Below are 26948 nucleotides of genomic sequence, written 5' to 3'. Positions count from 1 at the left end.
AATATATTTTTAAAACTGTTACAAATGAATAAGAAAAATGCAAATAACCAGGAGAATACAAAACAAAGAACATAAATAAGGCATTTCACAGAATAGAAAACCCAAAGGGCCTATAAAATGTCTGAAAAGGTGTGCAGCCCCCTAGGAGCAGAAAAATGCCAAGGAATACAAAAAGAGTATCATTTCATGCTCACAGGATTGGCAAAAACAAACAAAAGCCCTGAAAATTAAGGACTCACATACTACTGATGTGAATGTAGCACCCACTTTAGAAATATAGCAGATACTGCCTTCTTCTTGCTTCCTAACAGCATGTTCAGGTATTTCTTTTCTCCTGATAACATTCTTCAAGGGAAACTGGCCCTGTCCTCCAGACAATTATCATGGTCTTGTCAGACCTTGTAAGTATTCAGTTAGGCACTGACACGTGATTGCATTCTAGCCAATAAGATACAAACGAAAGCCAAGTAGGGGAAATTCTAGGAAATGCTGGTCATTGTTTTGTCTGCACATGATTCCTTGAAACCATGAGGAGAGCAAGCCATTGAATCAATGAATTAACCAAACCTAGAGCAGCCCTACCTCTGGACTTCTTGTTATGTGAGGTAATAAATGTCTTTATTTAAGCAATTTCACACTCCATTGTCTGTTATTTGCAGCTGAAAACATCCTAATAAATAGAAAAGAAGAATTTTCCAATATCTAGTATAGTTACTATACCTGCAGTCATTCTCTAAGACATGGAAATTCCATTTCTAACTACATAAGCCAGAGAAACTGACCCATTTGAAAGAGGAGATATGTAAAATAATTTTCCTCATAGTCTTGCTTATATAGGGTGACAACTGAATACAAATGTTCAGTTGATTAATGAGTAATTTAATTATCGTTAAAATAAGTAATAATTATTTTTAATTATAACAGATAGGTAATTATTAATACAAATGTATTTGTCATCCCTTTCTCTGTCTTTCCTGGGATGAGGATACCACTATCTTGAATTATGAGATGAAGACCCCCAACTATAAAGCAATAAGCTAGAAGCAGCCCACGTCACTAACAGTGTAGAAGCTCATGCCCACCGTGGACCACCTATCTGAACTTTTACACAAATGAGAAATCAACTTCTATATTGTTTAAGCCACTCTCACTTTAAGTTTTTGATGGTTCATGGCTGATTCTAAATTTAATTAAACAAATACAAAACTATAGACTGAAAATATACCACCAAATCATGATAGTGGATACCTCTGGGCAAGAAAATGTAAGTGGAGGAGGAAGAAAACTAAGGATTTTTCAGTTTTATCATATTCTTATATTCTATTTCTAATTAAGAATCTAAAGCAATAATAAATAAATTAAATGTTAATCTTTGTTACTTCTAGATGTTCTATATTCTACTCTTTGTTATTCGCTGTACTTCCCTGTGTTTAATTTCTCAAAAAACATGGATGACATAGATAAAAGTTTACCAAAAAAGGGGGGGAGGAGAGAAAGAAGGAAAACATAATGCCTTCTTGCCCCAAAAGAAAGAAAATGTGCACCTTTCATGTACACAAATTAAAACAATATTAAGATCCAATTTATCTCCTATTAACTAAAGATTAATAATACCCAGTGTGGTTGACTGTGCAGGGATTGGGAGAATAGATCCTTTCTGAAGGGCAATCTAATAATTATAGCAAGTTCATTTTTAAAAAGTCAGCTCTTGGAACCATCAATTTTACCTCAAAGAAATTACTTTAATAAACTTAATCGAGCGCAAAGATTTAGTTAGAATCATTTTCATCATAATTTTGCTTACAATCTTGAAAAATTGAAAAGCACACAAGTGCCCAGCAAGACAGGCTAGTTACACTGATAACTGTCTGTGCAAACAATCGTATACTATGCTCCCATTATAACTGATGCTATCCAGGTATACTTGATAACACAATATCCAGGTATACTTGATAATACAAGTTCACAATTATGTGTGAAAAGTGAGAAAGCAAGTAAGTTATAAAACTGAAAGGCTATGTACAATCCAATGTTAACACTGGATACTGGGAATTCACATTATTTTCCTTATTATGATCATTATTTTCTCTCTCTCTCTACAACAAACTACTAAACAGTGTCATTTAATGGCTGTAGCTAAACTATAAAATAAAATGCAACAGCTGATTGCAACAAATCTGATCGTAGTGGTCAACTCATTTCTTATAATTTAAAAATGTATAAATGGTTCCTAATAGCATCATCTTCTGAGTCATTCTATCTTGTCTCTTAAAAAATATTCATTATTTTTAAATAAGTTTGTAAGCATCCCACATTGGAGATATTGAGGGAAAAATACAACTGGAGCATATTCCACCAGAATCAATCCTTGAGACTACAATTGGAGGTTTACCTTACCTAATAGTGAAGAAATCTGTTTGTTTACTAATGAAGGATGTTGTTCATAAAGGAGAAGTCAAAGAAGAAACGATGTTCAGAAGAGCCAAGTAGAAATAGAAATATATGTCAGGATTCTAGCACGTACATATATATGACACATCCTAGACAGGTATAACTTTTTTCTTAATATTTTCTTTCATGTACTTTCTGATACAAATTACAACAAACCCTTAACGTTAAGAATGTTTTATTCCATGTTCTAAGACCAATATATCTTTGTTTTGGTTTCATATTTTGGAGGACTCCGTTGTCTTCATGGACATTACAGTGTTAGACTAGATGTTAATCTGGATATAAACCAGAAGCTTCCGAAAGCTGCTCCATATCCCCAATGGACATGAGGGTGATTTAACTGTGACATGTGCCTGCATGCACACATCCCTTTTTAATGGTCGTGGCTTAGTTAGGCCATACTAGTTCTCTTGCAAGTGTCAGCTTTCACTCTCCTAAAGCAGATGGTTTCCCTGCCATACAGAGAAGACCCTTCCTTGGTCAAGGGATGGCATTCCTGGATGCAGAACAGATAATGACTTGGGAATCCCGTGGACTCTTCTGATAATATACCTGGCAGCTTTTGGAAAGCCTCTACGCTCTTCTCTGGAAGGGCCTAAGAATGGAATGAGCAAAGTCATGTCATATTCCTGAATACCCCAAATTAGTAACATACGTGTACCTCCATATTTAAGTATACTTCTCTCCTCTGCAATCAAATTTTACTATTTTAGGTTACGCTTAGCTTTCCATACTCTTTTCATATAATCACCATTATTGGGATACTAGCTTCATTACATTGATACTACTAGTTTGCTCAAGTCTTTCTTCCTTATTGGCCTCCATAATTCGATAATCTCCTTTATCCTTCCCTAAAATTCACTACAAGGATGGGTGAGGAGAATATGTATTTCCTTTGTCTTCCTTGCTTGCATTTACCACCACAGTAACTGGTAAAGAGTTCAAAGTCTATCTACTCTGTTCCCCACAAATTAACATACTGTTGCTTTTTTCATTAGCTGTGATTCTCTCCTAATAGATCTTCAAAATATTTCCCTCCTTATCTGCTATCAGTCTCATTTAAAATAAACTTATAGCCCAGAGCGCATTGGTTAAATTGCTCCTGACCTTCTCATCCACCACAGGAGAATAGGTTTCTTTGTCTTTTCTTTGGGATTGCTCAGCAAACTATATCTAGCTGTCATGAGATGGTTTTGGTGCACCCATAATCTATGTGTGACTGGATAGAGAAACTTTAGAAGGTTGGTTATAAAGTCTGCTAAACAGAGAATGAATCAAAGTAAACAGACTTATTTATAGCATACCTCGCTATCCCATAAACATCTGTTGAAAAGCTGTGGGAAGACAATAGGCAAGCGAGGCATCAGACTGGAAGAGCCTTCTTAGACTGCCTGTTCTATCTTGTCTTTTTCACCCCTTTTGTTTAGCGTATCTACTGAACACTCTCAAACCAAGAGCTTACTTAGAAAACTTTACCACCCATTTCTCCTAACCAGCTAATTCAGAGACTTAGTTGGAAGTAAAGCCAATCGAAAGAAAACAAAGAGGATGCTAGTGAGTTGGATAAAGCACATTAAAAAATTGTAACCTTTTTAAGCCTAAATAGCATCTACTTCTCTTAGAACTACAGACACCACCTTAATACCATCTTTAGAGTGTCCAAAACAAGTTCTTGGACTGGCGCCTGCTATGCAATTACCAGCTATATTAGAATGGAGTGGTAATATTGTTTTGTTTAGTCAAGAACACAGGATATGAATATGATTTAAAAGTTCCTTATAATTACTTAACATTTATAACAATTTATTTCTACATTTATTTCTATTTTGGACAAGAGAGCTACTTCTACTTTCTATCAGAAAACTATTTCTATATTCTGTTAGAAAGGTATACTGGAAGCTCATAAGATGCAACATAATTTTCTCTAAATTCTTCCAAATATAAGACAGAAATATGTGCTTGCAAGGGACAAATAATACCAACAACGACAATAATAATAACGACAATACTGATAACTTTACTTAATTACAGTGTATAAAAAAATGCGTGAAACTGTTAACTTTTACTGAACTTAAAATGCTAAAGTGAAACTAAAGTGAATGTTTCAAAAAGACATAAATCCTACTTTCAAAAGTGTTTAGGTATTTAAAAACCCACATTAAACTAGAATTTTTAGTATAACCTCTGTCGTTTACATTTTACTTGTCCGATCCTATTCTTTAGTCAGCCAACAAGCTTTGCTCTTTGTCAATAGGATGTGATCTGGTAAGCTAACTTCTGACTTGCCCCGAGGAAGAAGGGGTGGACAGAATTACAGGTGGGCACTTCAGAGTAACAAATCTGTCCCTTGGGCCACTGAAGAAAACAAAGAGGGGCTGCATGGGAAGCAACTAGAATAGTTCCCTATTGCTTCTATGTAAACATGAGAATTAAACAACTACCAAAAAGCTTCTCAGCTTTCTCCCAAACAGAAATTAACTTTACAAAGTAATACTTTTTCAATTACTTTTCAATTCTACCCTCATTTTTTAAAAAACAACTTATTAAGATTGAAAGTTCACTAAAGTATAAATTTTGGCAATATTTGTGTACTTTTAATAAAACTTGTGAAGTCTAGATCTCAATTTTTAAATGCACATCAGAAACCTAGTAAAATAGAGCATTTGTAAATTTGTAACACTAAAATTTACACGTCAAAGAAAAGGAATAAAATCTTAACTAATTAAAGAATTATAAAATGCTTTTAAATTCCCCAAATTTAAGGTTAAACACTTAGAATATGAAGGAAGTGAAGCAGAGGGGACTATACACATGGTTTAATCAATATATAACATATGTGTCATAAATCATACTCAGAAAATTAGATTTATATTTTACAGAAAATTTCCCAATGGTAAATGTGACTCAAGTTTTAACTTATTTTTATTTGCAATAGATACTATAAAACATTAACTTAGTCCAAATTTAATTTATTGATAATACTTTACGTCTTAAAAAATACTTCCAAATAATCAATTTGAACCAGTTCCCAAGGTAAAAGAAATATTAATTTTAGTAAATCTGCTTCTCCTAAACAAGGACAATGAGGGGTAATTTCCGTAGTCATTTATAAACAGATATACCGTGTTTCCCCGAAAATAAGACCTAACCAGACCATCAGCTCTAATGTGTTTTTTTGAAGCAAAAATTAATATAAGACCCGGTATTATATTATATTATATTATATTATATTATACCCAGTCTTATAGTAAAATAAGACCGGGTCTTATATTAATTTTTGCTCCAGAAGACACATTAAAGCTGATGGTCCGACTAGGTCTTATTTTTAGGGAAACACGGTAATATAAGACAGCCTCTGATTTTACTTTAAACATGTTTCTTTCAACCTTAAACATGTTTATGTACCTAAGTTATCTGGAGTGCAGGGAAACAGCAATCACTAGAAGAGATCATCTTAAACACAAAGAGAGCTGCTTTCCAGAAAGTAAGAAAAACCTGACAACAATTTCAGGAAATCTTTCTCTCAGAAAGTCTATTTGTGTACCTAAAATTAGCACCAATACTCCAGAAATAGTGAAACAATAAGATGGTTTGCAAGTGTTGACAGCTTTGGCTGAGATTAAGAGCAATAATTAGCTATGTAGAGAGAATCACGTGGCTTCTGGGAAATCCACTTGTATGCTACCTAGTAAATATACATCTCAATAATCAGATGTACATTGATGTATTTTTATTACCTGTTAGCCATTCCTCCAAAGCTATGTTTTCTACTAGTCATCTCTAAGGATAAGGTATCTGTCCTTTGATTTATAATTAAGTCTCAGAACCAGCCTTAGACACTGTTATCTCAAGGTCTGAGAATCCAGGACAGTAAGCAGAAGCATTTCTCAAATTGTTTCATTCCCAAAGATAAATTGTGAAAACACACAGCTCAACCTAACATTAGTGGATTGTGCCTTTTGAACTGATCCTGGCCCCCCGCATCACAACGAAGATAACAAGCCACTATCCATAGGTTTTAGTTCTGTTTTGCTAAGTGCTTTCTCAGACTTACTAGTGAACTCTTACATGCACCACTTTGTTGAAGTTCATAACAGCAAAATGCGGTGGGTCCCATATCTCCATCTTCATAAATGAGAGAACTAAGGCTCAAAGAATTGAGGTTCTATTTCCCGGGGCCACATACAAAGTATCAGAGGGAGACTGCACTCACTCTGCTAGCACTAAGCCCTTATTAAAGTGTCTCTCTCTCTCTCTCTCTCTCTCTCTCTCTCTGAACAAAGACAGAAGGATGGCATGGCATTGGAGAGTAGGAAGGGGTCAAGGACACATCCGACATCAGCTGGAGTTGTACAGTACATGTCTACATGACCATACATGACAGCCTTGAGTATGGAGGAAAGCAGGGATCAGTAGGCGTTCAGTTTTGCACTAGCCAGCTGCCTCCCCATCACTTTTGACTGGGTTACTAACCTGTTCTGAACCACAATTCCTCTTTTTTCCCCCTGGGAAGCTAAAGGGGTGCTTTTCTTCTCGGATTTTTTTTTTTTTTAATCACCTTTCTCCCAATCCCTGAAGTATAACAGTCTAACTTGAATGTTGGAGAAAAGAAGAATGTACCACAGGTGGGCAGACAAGCAGGCAGGCAGGGAAATAACAACTTTGATTTTGCTTTGATTTCTGTTTCAAGTCCTGTAATGACAGATCTCACTCCAGCAAAGTATGTTTTGGAAATATACTTAAAAGGGATATGTGATTGTTTTTAGGTACATTTTAAGTGTTGACTAATAAAAGGCAAATATCAGAACACAAGAACAGTTTAATGTAGCATTTTTAAAAACCTTTTAGTATTCTAAGGCATCTGTGACCTGCTGAAATCTAATAATTTCTCCAATACCCTTGGAATTGTTCAGAAAGATGTGGTACAGTTTCTAACTGGTGCATTAAGCATCTGGCCTGACTTCACAGAATTACAGATAGCTGAGTGTGCACTCTCTCTATATTTTATTAACTTCCCATAGGCTCATGTTAAGATGTAGTACTGATGTGCCCTGACATGCATCACTACCTGTTGACAGAAAAAAACTGGGCTAGACTTGAGAGGGTCTACAAATAGAAAATCTTTTAAAGATGTTTTGGCAATTTAAACAGAAACTCTGGCTTTAAGAAAAAAAAGAAGAAGAAGAAAGGAAGAAAAAAAAAGAGCAGCTTCAATTTTATAAATTTATAAAACATGCCCAAGTTACAGCATGCCAAGTCCTCTAAAAATGAGCTAATCCCCAGCATCCATTCCTTCCTTCTCAAACAAACAGTGCCCAGTTTCCCTTTGGGTTATACCCTCTCCTCCATTTTCAGCCATGTATTTGAGTGGGGCTAACCTTAACTATAGCTCTTGGGGAGTGGGGGGTGGGTATGGGGGGAAGCTCATCAACGTATCCTCCCATCTTCCTGTAATAGACTCTGGAATGAGCATGTAATCAAGTTGAAACAAATGAGAGTGAAACGCAGGGTTCTGTGGAGGAGCAGTCCGGAGAGGTGACCGCTCTTCCCTTGAACATTGCAATAGGGGAATGTGATATGCGAGACTGTTACTGCCTAAGGGGAAAGCCTCAAGCTGCCACGGGTCCACTGTATATAACCTGGGGAGGCTGCCAACACTGAAAAAGGCAGCACATGAACAGAGAGAAACTGTATTCTTGTTTCCAGCTTTACCTGAAACACACCTTACAGTTGAACTTCTCAATTACATGAACCAGTAGATTGCAATTGTTGATTAGACAGTAAGGCTTGGACATTCAACCACTTGCACCCCAAAAAATTCTCAACTGATAATAGCTTAAGGAATTTAAAATATCAAAAGCCTGAACTGTTCTTTTTGTATGTTTTTCACAAAATTTGAAAATTTATTCTCATGAAGAATGGTGAGGTGAAAAAATATCAAGCATGCTTCTTTCTAAGATTTAAAAAATATTTAATACATTCTAAGATTAAATCGCAAATATCATAGTTGGAGGTTGTCTGAGGGTCGTCTAGTCCTACTAGCTTCTTTTACAGGATGTTCAATGAAATTGTGTACAATGAATGAATGAATGAGTAAATGAGGTAGTTTAAGGCTAGACAGGTTGGAAGGCCTGGATTAAATCGTTCCATGGAGTAATTATGTATTGTAGTCACTTTCAACCAGTAGTTGTTTATACGAAAAGAGGTTTGGTTTGTTGTTGTTGTTGTTGTTGTTTTTACTTGGATACACAAGTAAATGGCAGAGCCTGGAAAACCTGATTACAAATCCAATCTCCCCTGTTCATCTAGGAACATTGCATATCCTCTCACAAAAAAGGGGAAACAAAGAATTCTTTGCTATGAATTCTTTGCTATTCTTTGCAATTTAGATAATCCCAGAGTTTTAAAACTGGGATATGCTCTTGGAGTTCATTTTCAAGCCAGTTTACAATTTGAAATGCATTTTCTCACACACAGTAAGTCCTCACTTAACATTGTCAATAAGTTCGACTTTAAGAGAAACTACATATAACAAAACCAATTTTACCATAGGCTAATTGATATAAACAAGTTATGTACTTACAGTATATCAGCAACATTATAACAAAAGGACTTTGAGCAAAGTGATGTTATTTGAGGACCTGCTGTTACAGTGTTAGATTCACAGACTAGCCCACAAACCAAAATGAAAAGCAACAACAAATACCTTTTCAACCCAAAATGTCTACTAGAACTCAGCTAAGTTCTAAACCCTGGGAACATGATGCCGTGAAACGCATGAAGACAACAGAAAAAAAAAAAAGTAAAGAAGAAAATCTCCTATTTATTTATCCACCTACTCCCCCATTTCCTGGCTATAGAACTACTCCAAAGGGAAAATTTTGAAAAGTGTGAAAAAAACTGTCATTGGTCTTCTCGTACCTCCCTTTGTGCACTTTTCTACCACTTTTTAATGTCCCTTTTTTCCAGGTGCTCAGATGCCCTCATCTTAATAATGACAACTACCATTCACTGGGTACTTGCTATGAGTCAGGCACTGAGCTCATAAACTCCGATTTAGTAATTTATCTACAGTCATGTGGCAAGGCCAAAATGGAACCTATCTGTGTTTCCCCGAAAATAAGACCTAGCCGGACAATCTGCTATAAGATAATATATAATATTATATAATATAATATAGTTTTATATATTATAAAACTATAAATATATAAATATAAGTATAAGTAATATATAAATATGTATAAATATTTATATATAAATATATATGTAAATATATAAATATAAATATACAATATTATAATTTTACTATAAGACCCAGTCTAATATAATATAATATGATATAATATAATACTGAGTCTTATATTAATTTTTGCTCCAAAAGACGCATTAGAACTGATTGTCCAGCTACGTCTCATTTTCAGGGAAACAGGGTAGGTATGCTAGACTCCAAAGCCCATGCTCTTGAACATTAGATTGCACTGGTTCCTCTTCTCTGAGCTGAGTGCTCTCTGCTGTAAGCATCAGTCCCTGCCTAACTATCACAGCCTAAAGAGCTTCATGCTGAAATTGCCTTTTTTCCTTCCCCTCCTACTAGGATAGCCACCCCCTCATTGTAGCTAATCTCCTTTCCTTAACAAAGGAGGAAAGCAATCTGAAGTAACTCAGGGTAACTCTTAATCTTTCCAGAGGCAGTAGATATTATTTCAAAAGAGGTACATATCATTATAAATTCACTTCCAACTGGCAGAATTTCAGGCGGTTAATAAGAGCAGGAAGTTAAAAAAAAAAGCATGAGGCAGTAAAAGAGTATGTATTTTTGACAGGGTAGAATGGGGGCTGTTTTAAGAGTTTTTCTCCAAAGTCAGTGCAGCTAGTACAGATTACATTTTTCACAATCTCTTGCCTTCTTCTACATTTTAATCCATAGCTGAAAAAAAAAAAAAAAAGCAACAATACATAATTGGCATTCAGTAAATTCCTGTTGCCTTTATTTGCCTTGTGAAGAAACCAAAGCCCAGAGCAGATAATAAGTCACATAACAAATGGCAGCATGGGGAATGGAAACTTCAGAACTTCTAACTCCTGGGCCAGTGTACTTTCTTTTAGAAACCTATAACCAAAATTATCCATTTATCTTCCTTTTCTGTGTAAGGTCTGCCTGAATGGAGACAAAACTCATTAAATATGAATAAAAGCCCACAGGATTTGGGCAAGTCAAAATGTCCTTTTAAAATATAACCAACTCCCATCTGAAAATGGGTTCTAGAAAGAATTGTTTCATAAAATAATTTAACCCGTGTGCTTGTTTTGTGGCAACAGAAAAAAAAAACAAGAAAAAAAACCTCCACCTTTTATTGAGAGATTATCTGTTATTCCCACCTTCCTTTCCTCCAAAAATTGAACAGCTGCATCTCAGTTTAACTAGTGCTACCTAACACTTCTAAGAAACTGGTTTTTCAACAGAATTCTAAAATTCCTGTATTTAATGGGTCTGTTCTCAGAGACCAGCAAAAAGTGAAATCATAGAATAATACGGGTGAATGTACCTCTTATCAAAGGTTCACTTTCTAGCATGACACCACCCATTCATGAAGAGGAACTCAGAAGGTCAAACTGCTATCAAAGAAGCATATCAATAGATAAACTAAATGAAGTAATTAAGAGACCATAATCAAATACTGAAAAAGACAATTAACCAGCTTCCTTCAGAAACAAACATTCATAGAAACTTTAAAAAAACACAAAACAGAATGTTGTGAAACCTCTAAGGATAAAATAAATAATATTTGTTTAAGGAAATTGTCCTCCAGGTAAATATAAAAGCAAAATTCTTCCCGGCAATATGTAAAAGTGAAATGCACTTATGGGCTCAAAGCAATTGTTGACCAAATAGTGGAAACGAATCTATGAAAACCATACTTAAAATATAAGTCTGTAATTTTGGTAATTAAACATAGATATTTATAATGTCTGTCTTGCAATTTTCCTGTGTTTATTCATGTACCTAAATTAAAATAAAATTATTTTAATACAAACAAAGTCACCCTCGAAAGGTTTTTTTCTTCTGACGATGTTTATATCTTAACCCATATTCAGAGCAGCAAAAACATGTCAGAAAGGAAAGTATTCTATTTTTCTAAAACTTTTTATTGTAGAGACAATTCCCTAAATAGGAAAAATATAATATCTACTAGGTTCTAAAGAAGATGGACAAATAAATGGAAGTATATGAAAAATACTTTCATTTCCTAAAAGGTATGTAGAACAAAAACATTAATTTACTTATTACCCCTAGGAGAAAGGTCTAGTAACTTTAATTATTTTATTTTTTTTTTACCTTTTGGCATCCCTGTTCCCCTTCCCTTAAATAAATCAGTTATTTATTTGAAGCTACACTCTATTCATTTGTTGAATATTCACAGTTGGGATTACTAGCCTTCATAATGATAACATTATTGTAAATAGTCAACAATGAAAATGACTTTAACTTCTTTTTAATACAGATGGCTTAAAAATGGAAAAAAAAAGAACCTGTGTTTTTCTAGTGCAATCTTATAAATATCCTTCTAACATGCTTGTATTTTTTGGAAGCTTGCTACCACTACCTTATGTAGTAAACTTTAGAAAATGTTGAGATTCCAGAAGGCTGCCTACAAACCAAATGGCACCTAGCTTTGGCAGGCTGAGCACCTCATTTTGTCTTCTCTTACTCCCTCTAGCGTTGGCAAAGCTCATCTGCCTGATTATCTAGTTACCTCACAGAACAAGACCTCGGCTAAGTCCTGCCCATCTATGACATCACCCCCTTCTTCAACCACTGCGAGGTGAAGCTTTAACTTCAGACTTGGAGGTGGGCTGTGTGCAGTAAACTGGAATGCTCTCCCTCACTCAGCCCTCAGTGCAGGAGTGATCCGAAGCAGGACAAGCTCAGCCTGCAGCTGCCGCTGGCTTTGTGTGGACTGGACGCGGAGCTTGGGAGAGGGGGAGGGTTATTTACTCCTGTTCAAAGTCAGTGGAATTACAGCTATAGCGGCAGTATATATGGGATCGCTGTTTGTCGTCTTCCTGGTAAGTGCTTCCCATATTTTTCCTTATGATTGTCCCAGAAAGTTTGGTTGGTTTTACTCTCTAGAAAGAAATGACTTGGTACCATGAGGCATCCAAATACAAACGTTTGCTCTGTCACCAATACGAACAAAATATGTGCGTACAGCAAGGAAAAATTTGACTATATAGCCAAATGCAGTAAGTTTATTAAAACCTTCTTTCTTTAAAATAATAATAATAAATGGATATTTTCTGTCTAGTGTAGTTGGTATTAAAAGGAACCTTATGGAAAACATTAAGTTGGAAAGTTAAATGTTAAATATTAAAGAATACAAGGCAGATTTTTTTTTTCAGAGAGGAAAGCGAAAGGTCTTGCTAACTTGGTGTGTACTGTATGTGTGGTATGATCACCGATTTCTGTTTATACAACTGTGAAAGAAAATCAATAATCCCTCAGCCCATGAGTACGCAGTACATGAAAAGCATACATCTTGCTCACAGCTAGCCGAGCTACTCCTGGAGACTTATATGTCTCTGTAAGGATTAACAGCTACACCTAGATTTTAAAGCTTGCATTGCTATCCTGCCAGAGCTGCTTCAAGCATTTCAGGGTTGCAAATCTCAACTACTGAATTCAACTCTGAGGAGGGGGAAAGACTCTCTTCCAAACCATATCCCCTCTCCTGTAAAACGCCAAAATCCATTACTTGGGCAAATGAAGTATGTGACTAGCATAGTAATTGGCAAAGTCTACTCAGAAAAACTAACAAAGCTGAGCCTGGTCGCTATGCCTGATGTATGCAGCACATTCCGGATGGCAGGGGGTAAAATGAGTAGAGCCCTCATCAAGTGGGGTATGTAGAGTATCCATTCACTTGCAACTTATAATAGGAAAACCTTATATTGAAAGAAATACTTTTATACAACAAAGCTTTCAAAAAGTAGTGAAATAAATCTTCTGAAAAATTTTTTTCAGTGAATTAGGTCTGAAACAAAATGGTTACATTGAGGTAAAGAGTGCAACAGGCCTATATTTTTTCAACATTGTGGGATGGTGGTTTTTAATTAATTAATTATTTTTATTTATTTAGAATTAAAAAGAAAAACCAACCTTGATATTTGCCAATTATGGAACCAAATTCTCTAATGGTTTTAACAATTAGCTTAGCTATTTCAAATTTTCTTAATAAATCTATCTGCTCTAAAATGGACATATGCATTATTTCATCAGCAGGAAATAATATGAATAAAGCCACTAGAAAAGTGCTTCAGGTGTAGCAATGCCTTTCTTTTCCCACTGACTACTTATGAATATCCTGACCAGCATAAACATAAAGAATGAATTTGTCTGTTTTCAGATAGGACCAGTAAGGCTTGCCCCAAAGTGACAGATGACTGATACTGTCTCTTTTGAAATGGGTAAAGAAACAAATTAATCCTTTAAAAGTACCACAAAATATTAATATTACCACTACCACCGATATTAATAATAATGTGCCAGGCTTTAATCTATGAGAAGGTTAAATCAGAGATACGCCACTTAGTTTGCAAATATATGTAGTGTACACTACATATACACACATACATACGCAAACACATATATATATTTATTAGCCTGAAATAAACAAGGCTACAAAAAATGTGATTGCGTGTATTTAAGTATAAAAATCACATCTAATTTTTTTTTTTAACTAGAGCCCTGCCAAAGCACATCAAGTGGAAGGATCGGCAAAGATACTATTGAATGAATAAACATAATGATCTCATAAATACTGTGTTCCTACATAATACTAACCATCAGTTATTAACTGGGCTTTTCATTTCTCTGCCCCCTCCTTTTAAATCAATTATGGTTAGGTTCAAAATGCCCAATTAAATACTTCCTAAACATTAATATTTGTGAAATGCATAAGTGGGCAGCAAATAAACTTTTTATAAAAAGAAGAAAAACAGAAGATTTGTCATAACTGAATGTGGCAGCAAAATAGAAGGTAGGTTTCTTTTGCTTTCAAGTGTTAATTAAGGAGCCACCAATTCTATCAAAACTTTTTCAGAGCTAAATGAAGCAGTGTGAAATAAATTTGGTTGAAATCTTGTGGCTGTCAGACTTTGTTAGCAAGCTATTAATTATCTTTATCCCAGTTTCTTCTCTGGACTATGTTGCCCAATCAAATAGAAACTCCAATTATGTTCAGCATCTCCTGCCCAGGGACACAAGAGCCTGATGAACACTCAATGTCTCCAGATGAAAAATACAATTATCAGCTTTAAACATGCAAGTGCACTGCAGAGAGATCTGTATGTGCTTTTCTTGGCCACACAACCTAAGGCTGCCTCCTCTTTTGGATTATGTTGAATAATTTTAAACCCTACAAAAATCAGTAGCAGAGAACTTGCTTTGTATTAATATGATACAAATGTTTCTTCTTTGTCCTTTTTATTTTTTAATATGCCAGTGTTCATATCAATATTAAATTAAATCTGGTCATTTAAAAAAAATTGGTTTTAAAACTGCCATTTCAGTAAATCTTAACTTTCTCTGTTTTTTAAAAGTGGGTGGGCTACTTAACAAAGAATGTGATTAAGTGGCAAGATCCAAAGCTAACTTAAAAGTTCTGAATAAACCCCCCAAATATTATGTCATTCAGCCAGTTTATTTCAATCGCATTATAAGTAATTGTTGAAAGTCAAATGAAGACCACCATAAATGAAGTCAACGAGGGAAATAAGATTCAGTAAATTTTCAAAGGTTGTAATTTCTTCCCTCCTTTTCCTCTCATTCCCCCTTCTCTCCCACCCCCCACCTTTTGCCCCAGAGGCCTTCACTGTTCTCAACGGGAGGCTTTGTTGTAATTAAACCAGAGAAAAACTGGCTGGCAGCAGCCTACATCTGACTTGCAGTTTCTGAAAGCAGTTCTCTGGTAGAGTGTACCACCCCCCAGTGGGCAAAAACTCTACAGTCAATCTCTCAGCAATATTAATTCGCAAAACTGCGTTTTTCTCTTCAGAACATAAAAGGGGCTGTTGCTCAACTCCTTCCAACATTCTACCATTTCAGAAATTTATCATAAGTCAAAAAAATAATTTCCAAGAAAGAGATCTTCTGTAAATGTCTTCTGGAAAAAACCCTTCTTCCTCCTAAGAACCAAAATAGGAATATACATTTCAGAAGGCATTTTCCAGTTTCAGAATGCAGATTAACATCACTACACTTGGTAAAACATCACACTAAGAAACAGTTTGGAAAACCATGTTCATATTGCACAGAAGAGCAGGTTTCAGGACTTTGATCTGTCTATTGACAAGAACTCCAGAGAAAAGAAATTGTAGGTAAAAAGGAATGAAACATAATTCAAGAAGCAGCTAAAGTTTTTTGTTTTGCGTATGCATAAACTCCTTCCTAGCCCCAAAATCAAGTGTCAAGTATAAAAAGCTCTCTCCAGGTATTAGTCTGCTTAACTAAGTAGAGAAATTACTCTCACTTGATGAGACAATGACAGCTTTTGTTCTTTCTTTCACTTTTCATGTGCACAAGTTACCGTGGCAACTTTGAAAAGAAAACCTACAGACTACATTTGGTTAAACACCATTTTTAAAGTGTGCCACTGGGCTGTGGATTGATCAGTTTATGTGTTGTTGATTTTTTTCCTCTTCATTTGGTTTAAATCAATAATGTGCTACTCTAACATGAGAAAACAAGGTGGTTTATGATCTCACCAACCAGCACAGTGCTTGGCACGGAGTAGACCCAAATATTGGTTGTACTAGTGTATAGAAATTCGAATATTAGAAATTTTAAGCACATCAACCAAACTGTACTTACAACACTGAAAAGGGAATTTCAAGTTACCAGTGGGAAAATGCTTGTGGTTTAACAAAAATAAGTATAGTTTTAATTATAGCCGCTCAATGCAAACTTAAAGCATGGCCCCTGCCCCAGCTCTCTATTGCTCACCTTTACCACTCTCTAAATTAATATCTTATTCATTTTTACAAGTCTTGGTTCTCTAATTTGATTAGTCTGACTTTAATATCATAAAAGGAAGCAGCATTCTATGATGAAAGATAACACCTCAGTTTGCGTTTTTGTTTTAAAGATGCTCCATTTAACTTTACAAGCCAAAATAAATGAAGCAGAATTAGATTCATTTATCACAAACCTATTGGGGAAAAGAACCAGTAACAAAAGGAGAAAGTAAAAATCCTTTGCTTCCGAACTTTTATCCCCTAGTTTGCATGAATAAAACAAAAAACATCTTCAGGCTAGAACATAGTCTGGATGAAACCAAGTATAGAAAGGCACACTTGCTTCTCTGCCCCTCAGCAAACCCTTCAGATTTCATGACTCTCAAGAGGAGAGTTAGAAGTCCTTCTGCTTGCCTGGCATTAAACAAAAGAATTGGAACTTTCCTGAAATCTGATGATCGTGGAAAATTTAACTACCAGACAGGCTGCTTAGAAAGCATTTTGCTGTCACTATCAACTAACCTGATATACTCCAGTTTTTCAGTTTAACCACATATGTAGTTTATTTGAAATACCATGTTGTTACAAAGACTTAGCATTCACAGGTTGATAATTTGTTGAGCTTTTTCTAACGGCAATTTAAGCCTTCATAAATAAATTACTTTCCTAATACACTAAATTACGATTGTATAAATTCCAATTACCAAGAAATATTCACAGATTTGGATAAATTTGATTAAGGATGTGTTTTTGTTTTCCAATCGCAAGTTTTTACTCAAAATAGTAATGCACTTAACTTGGATTAAAACTTCTACATGCCATTCTACTTTTAGATTTAATATTTTTAAAAATTCTCAGGATTGGAAATCATGTTAGGCAAATCATTAGAAAGAAACTAAAATCTCAAAACTATACTTGGTTTAAGATTTTAAACAATTGAGCAATGCTATTTTAACTCTAAATCAATTTACATCCAAGGTAGCAAATAAAGGATTTAGGAAATTAGCAATATCAATATGTAATGTAATCTTAATCTAAGTGATCAAAACATGGGAAATACCTTCTCATCTCAAACACTTCCACATCCAAATAGTGTAGTAGCAGAGAAGGAATCATATAAACATGTAAATTGCCAGAGTCCTTGATTTTATTTAAATACCAGTTTTCTATTCAGATACAACTTCCTAAATTATATTAGTTTTCTTAAAATACATAAAATGATAGCATCCTAATCTAGTTACATACTTTTTTAGGTGTATCACAGGAATACATTTAAGGCTTTTTGTAGATTTGATTACATTATAAATGCTTTTTTTTAAAAAAAACACACAACTCCACAATTTTTATTTATTAAAAGACACTGAATAGAAAAGATCCCTATTAAAAGTTTGATTTACCAGTGAAGTGATTATGGTTTTCTTCTTTTTGCTATAGTTTTAAATGCAATATACTAAAGTAACGATTCAAATGAAAACTAATTTTAAAACATTCCTTTAAATAACCAGGGCTCCATTTATGTTTCCCCCAAGTTATCCCATTAACAATGCTTTCTAAAAGATCCATTTTTTTTTTTTTTTTTTGTTTGCTGAGAAGTAATGGTCTCTTTCAAACCTATGCAGACATAAAGGCTCTGAAGTCGGTGTTGTGGGAACCTGGCCACAGTGTCCATGCCAGTGGGGGTCATTTTTCTTTCCATCATTCACAGTCAACTATGTGTGTATATGTAGAGCCACGTCAGAAAAAGGAAAGTCTAAGTGTGGGGGTAGGATTGCTTATTTTAGATGGAGAGTTTGTTAACAGCCTTTGATATGCAAAAAAAACCCAAAATACTGGTTAGGACTACAGTTTCAAATATAAAAGGGAAGGAGAAGATGTAAAATATAACACAATCAAACATGAACTGTGTTGAGCTTTTTGGAGTAGGAACTCGTGAGGTAATCTTCATATCCGAAAGAGTATCCTCTCCACAGAAACCTGTTTGATGTTTCTGTCTGTTTTAATGCAGTTTTGGGGAGAAGAGAAAGGCACTTTCCAAGAATTTAATGAGATTTAAGGCTTTCTATTAATCTCACATCACATTATTACCCCTGCTATAGTAATAGCAATGTGAGTTTGCATATCAAAAGGAGCAGAGGGAGCAGTTTCACAATTGTAAAACAGGAAAAATAAATTAATCTTCCTTCTTTTCACACCAATTTAGAATTTCTTTCCTTTCTCTGCATTAAAAATGTGAAAATCAATATATATTCTTAGAGCTTGATGTGGTGAAATAATTATAGTTCGGATACAAGCTTTATCTCTGGCTATCATTATGCTTATCACTGGGGCTTCGTCTTGGTTGACCTGACTCTGGGAACAACCAACAATTTTCAAATTCCCATTCATCAGATTCATCTTCTCAACGTTAGAGTATGTCCTGGAGTATGAGAAATGCCTGATTATTGGTAACATTTTATGCAGGTTCTCACTTGTGATTTTTAGTTAGTTTTTAATGCAATTTAACAAAAGTCATTGTTTTCTAAGCTTAAATTAACCCAATTATTTTATATGTTCAGTATTCTTCCAGCTTAGAAAACATTTAAAACAGATACTTTTTAAAATAACTTTTTAATTAGAATTTCACCAGCTTGGGTTTCTATTTTCACATACTGAGAAAGCAACAGTTTTCAAGAAAATGCACTATTGAAAGTCAACAATAATGAGCAAAGCCCTAAAGGCATCACAGTAAAACCTCACATTAAAAAATAAATCATTTAAATTTTCCTTTGTGGGCACTTTGCAATATCCACTTGAGACTACTTTATCCAACTGCTAACTGCTATTTTTGTTTCAAGTTGCCTAAATAATAAATCTATTTGTAATTTTTTTAAGTTTCCTTTTGTTAATGCAGCCTGTCTATGATAGCACTGGTATCTGGTGGCAAACTAAAAGAAACTACATTTTTAAAAAGAACCAGAAACACAAATTTTGGCCTTAACATTCATTTTCAGTAGTGTTTCAATTCTGGAACAGATGCTATCCTTGTTGGATGCTAGGTAATTACTGGGGGAGAAGCAAATTGCGTCTGATTTAGTCCTTAATTTCTGGGTCAAATATTTCCATGATACCCTAATGTTTCCTACCTGTACAGAAAGCCCCTGAGCGGGTAACCCTGGATAACAAATACTGATCATTCCCACCTCCCCCATCCACCAAAAACATCTTCATGTACATTAATGGACAAAGCAGTCATCATTAAAATTACTGATCTCTTCGGTCAAGCTTAAGCTGTGTTTCAGACACATCAAATACTTATTGGAAATTGGCATGTTCGTGTTTGAACCCAGAGGGAAATGCCTCGTCAGATTTTGATATGTTTTCCTAATGGTAATTACAAAGAGATAGATTGAAATAGCTTCCTTTCTATTCCAAATACAGATTTTTCAAATTCAGTTTGCTAAAAGAAAACTAAAATTTCAGTCTCTTGAAAAACTAATTATGACTTTTGGACAAGAACACCTGAGTAACTAGAGTTTTAAGATCATCAACTAGTCCTCAGAAACACTTCTAAGGAGGAAGGTGATGAAAGGTGATGGTGTCCCATTCTAAAGATGGGAAAATTGAGGCCTGCAAAAAGACTTAAACCAGGAAAACAGGGTACTGAGCAAATCAAAAGAAAAATTTCTAATGCAAATTCTTTTCAACTCCTTAAATTGTAGATTGTATAATGTTGTAAAACCATGTTCAGAAATGTCTAAAAAGTTACCATAGAATTTCTGTCAAAAATCCTTATTATGTATTTTTCTCACCTCTCTGACAAGTATTTGTTCTCTTCTTTGTGTACACTTTATCATTTTATATCTAAGATTTAAAAGTGAACTTTTAAAGATTGGCCTGACCCGAATTCAATAAGCCATGGAAGGGGCTTACCGCCTCTTAAATGAAGCTTTGCTTCTGTGTTTACTTCAAAGTGACACCAATAATCAGTTAACAGTAGAAATGATCTGTTTGGTAACAATCTCAACTTAAGCTTCTACTTTATTTATATAGTAAAATGGGAAGTAAAAAACAAAAAGTCATCTTTTTTACCAACTACTGTTTTGATGAAAGATGTATTGCTTAAATAAAGAATTGAAGTTAAATTTCTTCTAGGAAATTTCTCTAGTATCTTAAAGTTCATTATCAGAAGTTCATTAAAACCTTTTACTTTCACAGGAAATGCTCAAACCCAGTATATTTTAAGGAAAAGGAATATAAAGGAAATCTAATAAGCTTCCTTTTTTTCCATGAAGAATATTTGAATTAAGTTTTCTTTACCTCTTAAAAAAGAATACCTGTTCTTGCATAACGTGACTGCACCAGATATTCTAAGAAAGCAGCAAGAAGCAAAAGCTGGAAATAGCTATTTCACAGCAGGTAATCATACCTCAGGATGTAGCTACTGTACAAAGTTTATACTTGGATAATCCTGGATGGGAATAAAGGTGGGGGGTAACTGCCTGAAAAACCTATTACTATACAGGCCTTAGCATCATGAATGGCTTTCTTCATGAGGATCTGAAGTTACTATCTCTGACCACATTGAACAGAAGAGCCAATAAGAATTTCAAAGAAAGCAATTTCCACTAAGGGAATTAAGCTACACAAAAGAAACCTTCACACAGAAACTCTATCAGAAAGAAAAAAAAAAACACATAGGAAGCCATGTGTTCTACATAGTAACAGGAAGCTGAATTGTTTCTGGTCCCCACTTTAATGAGCTTGCCCACCATGCTGAACCACAGCTGGAATGTTCACTGACAGCAGCGATCCTGATCTGGAGGTGTGTGCGGCATAGGATTACTTGAATACACAGTGAAGAACATTTCCAAGGACTAAACAAGAGTTTGTAAGTCCCAGCCCCTCACCAGGAAAATAATATATGTGCATTGGATTTTCACTCACGCAAAATTTATTCACATCGTTTAATAAGGTAGGAAAAATATTAAAATATTTTCTTTTCATGCCTGAAATTATAAAGGCTAATTAATACCTAAAAGTGCAGAAAAAATTATATTACACAATAGATCAATATAAATCCATAATACTCCAGCCATGGGGAAAGTTGAATCATAATCTAGATTAGAATTTGAAGAGACAAATGTATTGTAAAACGTGAGATAGAATATAATGAAAACTGTAACATGAAGCCATTAAACAAGTAGTACAAAACATAATGGGAACAAAAGCAAAAACTCATTTAACATGAAATGGAATTTTCTACTTTGATTAGCTGGATGTGTTAGCTGTATAATTCTTTCCTTCCCTAAAGTCAATGAAAATAGATTTCTTTTGATTTTCTTGCTATCAATACCTATCTAATAATGTTTAATAATAATCAAAGAAAAAAATTACACCAATAATCAAAGCAAACAATTGGCTTTACTGGGATTCAGGATCTCAAGAAGTGTGTATTATAGCTATTCCTGATTAGTAAGAGAATAGATATTGTACTATACACATTTCTACACTGATACAGTCAACTCAATTAAAGGCAAAATTTTGGTTTTTAAGAACAGTATCATTTATCTCTGAATATAACAAATCATATTATTTTGTATCAATTCATAATGAATATTAAGAAAAAAATTAAAAATTGATTAGATTGACCAGTGACTGGCTACAAAATTGATATCGAGTTTTATGAAAATGCTTTAGACTATCCAATAAAACTTTAATATTTAACATTTCAAAATCAAATGATACTTCTTAATTTAATACCAGAAGCATTTAAGGTAAAGACATTATATGGCTGTGTTCATTGTTTGTTAGCTAGTAAAAAAACTTAAGTGTGCAAAAAAACTTAACATATTAAAAGAGATTATAGATGTTTTAATTTCCATACCTATTTAGAATACTATCTTAAGTATGCCAGTCTGATTGCTTTCTGTCTTTCTTTTGTTTTCTTTTTTTTTTAACTCCATTTTAGGGCTTTGAAGCTACCTTGCGTATAGACCTCAACACTGCTGACCATGATCAGCCCAGCCTGGAGCATCTTCCTCATTGGGACTAAAATTGGGCTGTTCCTTCAGGTGGCACCTCTTTCAGTTATGGCTAAATCCTGTCCATCTGTGTGCCGCTGTGATGTAGGTTTCATTTACTGCAATGATCGCTTTCTGACATCCATTCCAACAGGAATACCAGAGGATGCTACAACTCTCTACCTTCAGAACAACCAAATAAATAATGCTGGGATTCCTTCAGATTTGAAAAACTTGCTGAAAGTAGAAAGGATATACCTGTACCATAACAGTTTAGATGAATTTCCTACCAACCTACCAAAGTATGTAAAAGAATTACATTTGCAAGAAAATAACATAAGGACTATCACTTACGATTCACTTTCAAAAATTCCCTATCTGGAAGAATTGCATTTAGATGATAACTCTGTCTCTGCTGTTAGCATCGAAGACGGGGCATTTCGAGACAGCAACTATCTCCGACTGCTGTTCCTGTCCCGTAATCACCTTAGCACAATCCCCTGGGGTTTGCCCAGGACTATAGAAGAACTACGCTTGGATGATAATCGCATCTCCACTATTTCATCACCATCTCTTCAAGGTCTCACTAGCCTAAAACGCCTGGTTTTGGATGGAAACCTGTTGAACAACCATGGTTTAGGTGATAAAGTTTTCTTCAACCTAGTCAACTTAACAGAACTGTCACTGGTGCGGAATTCCCTGACTGCTGCACCAGTAAACCTTCCAGGTACAAACCTGAGGAAGCTTTATCTTCAAGATAACCACATTAATCGGGTGCCTCCAAATGCTTTTTCTTATCTAAGGCAGCTGTATCGACTCGATATGTCCAATAATAACCTAAGTAATTTACCTCAGGGTATCTTTGATGATTTGGACAATATAACCCAACTGATTCTTCGCAACAATCCCTGGTATTGTGGGTGCAAGATGAAATGGGTACGTGACTGGTTACAGTCACTACCTGTGAAGGTCAATGTGCGTGGACTCATGTGCCAAGCCCCAGAAAAAGTTCGGGGGATGGCTATCAAGGACCTCAATGCAGAACTGTTTGATTGTAAGGACAGTGCAGTTGTAAGCACCATTCAAATAACCACTGCAGTACCCAACACAGTATATCCTGCTCAAGGACAGTGGTCGATGCCAGTGACCACACAACCAGACATTAAGAACCCCAAGCTCACTAAGGATCAGCGAACCACAGGGAGCCCAGCAAGAAAAACAATTATAATTACTGTGAAATCTGTCACCTCGGACACAATTCATATCTCTTGGAAACTTGTCCTACCTATGACTGCTTTAAGACTCAGCTGGCTCAAACTGGGCCATAGCCCAGCATTTGGATCTATAACAGAAACAATCGTAACAGGGGAACGCAGTGAATACTTGGTCACAGCGCTGGAGCCTGATTCGCCATACCGAATCTGCATGGTTCCCATGGAAACCAGTAACCTCTACCTGTTTGATGAAACTCCTGTTTGTATCGAGACTGAAACTGCACCCCTTCGAATGTACAACCCCACAACCACCCTTAATCGAGAGCAAGAGAAAGAACCTTACAAAAACTCCAATTTACCATTGGCTGCCATCATTGGTGGGGCTGTGGCCCTGGTGACCATTGCCCTTCTTGCTTTAGTGTGCTGGTATGTCCATAGGAATGGGTCGCTCTTCTCAAGGAACTGTGCTTACAGCAAAGGCAGGCGGAGAAAGGATGACTACGCAGAAGCTGGCACTAAGAAGGACAACTCCATCCTGGAAATCAGGGAGACTTCTTTTCAGATGTTACCAATAAGCAATGAACCAATCTCAAAAGAGGAATTTGTGATACACACCATATTTCCTCCTAATGGAATGAATCTGTACAAAAACAATCACAGTGAAAGCAGTAGTAACCGGAGCTACAGAGACAGTGGTATTCCAGACTCAGATCACTCACACTCATGATGCTGGAGGACTCGCAGCAGACTGTGTTTTGGTTTTTTTAAACCTAAGGGAGTTGATGGTAGGAACTCTGTTCTACTGCAAAACACTGGAAAAAGAGACTGGAAAAAAGCAATGTACTGTACATTTGCCATATAATTTATATTTAAGAACTTTTTATTAAAAGTTTCAAATTTCAGGTTACTGCTGCGATTCATGTAGTGGAGATGCCTGAACACAATTCTATATTTTAGTATTTTTTAGTAATTTGTACTGTATTTTCCTTGCAAATATTGAAGTTATAAACCATTTACTTTGTGTTCTACTGAGTAAGATGACTTGTTGACTGTGAAAGTGAATTTTCTTGCTGTGTTGAACAATCAGGACTGAGTTCACATGAGATCCTTGTAGTATAAGCACAGGCCATTTTTCACTTTGGTATTAATAAAATGTAAAAAGAAAAACAAAAAACTGGCTTATGAGAAAAATTAAATTTCAAAAAATATTTATGAAATAATGTTCCAAATATTAAATTTGTATTATCCCAGTGGTATTCAATAAATCAAAATATGTGAAGTAATGGGCAATATCAAACTTGCTGCATATCTCCATTTTTACTCTAAGGAAATTAGATATCCTTAAGAAAGTAAGTGTGTTTTCTGAACTGAATACATCAGCTGGCATAAAAGGAGTGAAGTCTGTAAAAGCCATTGTTAACAAAGCTTTGAGAATAAAGGACTTCACAAAAACAACAAAGTAAGCATGTTTCCAAGTTAGGGGGGAAATTTGTACTTAGGAAAACATAAAAACTTAGACTTGAATAGAATAATGAACAAAAATACCAGAATTGCATTTCGGTTTTGCCTATGCCATCCTGATTTTTGAAAAATGAATCCTAAAGACATAATTGTTCATGTTTATGATGTTTTTATCATAAAGGATGTCAAAAAACCATATACATATTAAAAAGGTAGTGTAACTATACGAACTTCCCCTCAACAATGCTGAGAAAGTAGTACTTTAAATAAGTGAGAATTTAAAAAATAAATAAATACTAGAAATCAAATTTAGATCTGGTTTATGCGAAATGTTTTAACACTGTACATAAATGTTCAATTTACTTTCACAATGATCAAGATTACTGCCCATTACTGTCACAATTTTCCCTATATTACATAATGAACATGTAATGTAACATTTCTTTCTAGCTTCCTACTGAATTATGAGCTATTACTTGTTTAAAAACCACATCACTTTTGTGTTGCCATATTTTTTTTTCCAACAAAAAACCAAAGTGCATTGTACGCCCTTTGGCCAGTCTTGTATGTGCCTTGATCCAACGCTACATGTATTCAGCTTTTAAAATTTGACAAATTTTTCATATTTCCTTAATGAAATATGAGAAATTATGGTCTTATTGCTGAATAAAACAAACAAAAAAAGTACAAAACAATCGTGCTTGCTTTTTCGGGATTATGTTACTATCACTAAAGTAGCAAATTGCCCGGCACATTAGTCCTAAGCACCCCCATGTATTTTTCTAGGCATAAAAATAAACGTTGGCTACAAATAAAAAAATAGCAATATCTTGATCTTGTGTATCATTTTACTTCAAGGAGTTCAGCGTTTAATGCATAAATTAATTTCCTAACAGTCTTTTGGAATCCTCTTATTTTCCTTAATCTCTCCATTGACAGAAAACTTTAGGAGTGGTTTTGGAAACTTTCAGTCTTTTGTATACTGCTCTCAGGACTGATACATTTTAAGGTGGTTTTTGAAAAACTAATAGTTTTTCAAATAGCTTTTTGGTACTATGATTTGGCATCAGAGAATATGAAATCTCAGATCTACCACTTACTAGGTATGTACTTAAAAAACAAACCACTTACTCTTAGCTTAGTTTCCTTATCTATAAAATGGGGCTATTAATATCACTCCCTTTCCAGGGTTGTTTTGAAGATTAAATGAGACGATGTGCATGGAGACTGTACAATGTTCAACAAAATATCAGTTACTACTATTACACTCAAAAACAGTTAGCCATGAGTTCCCAGAGGTTTGCTAGATATCACTGCTTCTGCTGTATTAAAAAATATCTCCAACTGCCTATGAAACCTCATTCATTATTCATTCCCCATCTTCATATGTTTCTCAATACTTTCTCTTTTGACTCCTGTTATCGAGGTTAGCAGTTTTCTAGGAATAACTTAGCACAGACAAATATGATTAACATTAAATATAGAAAACATTTTCTGAGGGAAATTTGACTTTACTTCCAGAGGTTCTGAGCAGTTCAGCTACAGTTCTTCCTGAGGTCAGGGAAAGGGCTAGATGTTTCCATAAAGTCCCTATAAACCTGTGAGTTCATAAAAAGCCAAAAGCCAAGAGATTATATTGAGTATTTTCCAGTGAGTATACCTTTCATGAGCATAGAAATTTTATGTGTTTTCTAATACACGTGTTTTAATTATCCTACCTGGGATAAATCAGAAACATGTTTTATACTAGCAAATAGAAAGTACTGAATAAAAGTATATTCTTTGCCTAGGCTTGGTATGAAATCCAAAT

At 34.9% G+C, this 26948-nt stretch overlaps 2 protein-coding genes across 7 annotated transcripts in view; one reads left to right on the top strand and one right to left on the bottom strand.

Moving 5' to 3' along the window:
* Positions 1-26948, bottom strand: part of MACROD2 (mono-ADP ribosylhydrolase 2) — a 2106080-nt gene that overhangs the window by 1766059 nt on the left and 313073 nt on the right. The window lies entirely within an intron of this gene.
* Positions 12283-25972, top strand: FLRT3 (fibronectin leucine rich transmembrane protein 3). Of its 3 annotated transcripts, none has more exons than XM_019752051.2 (3): positions 12283-12519; positions 20659-20859; positions 22412-25972. In XM_019752051.2, exon 3 carries the CDS (start codon positions 22455-22457, stop codon positions 24402-24404), a length of 1950 nt encoding a protein of 649 aa, XP_019607610.1. In that variant the 5' UTR covers positions 12283-12519; positions 20659-20859; positions 22412-22454; the 3' UTR covers positions 24405-25972. The 3 variants fall into 3 exon arrangements, with proteins under 3 accessions (XP_019607610.1, XP_019607609.1, XP_019607611.1); XM_019752050.2 differs by having other exon boundaries at positions 20659-21415; XM_019752052.2 differs by lacking the exon at positions 20659-20859.

Source organism: Rhinolophus sinicus, linkage group LG13, assembly GCF_036562045.2.
Source record: "Rhinolophus sinicus isolate RSC01 linkage group LG13, ASM3656204v1, whole genome shotgun sequence".
Classification (NCBI taxonomy): Eukaryota; Metazoa; Chordata; class Mammalia; order Chiroptera; family Rhinolophidae; genus Rhinolophus; species Rhinolophus sinicus.
Note: the sequence above shows the minus strand (reverse complement) of the source record. Positions and strands in the feature narration are given on the sequence as shown.

Bases quoted from the DNA above. Each gene is read 5' to 3' on its own strand.
- FLRT3 (XM_019752052.2), top strand. From the start codon at position 22,455: ATGATCAGCCCAGCCTGGAGCATCTTCCTCATTGGGACTAAAATTGGG.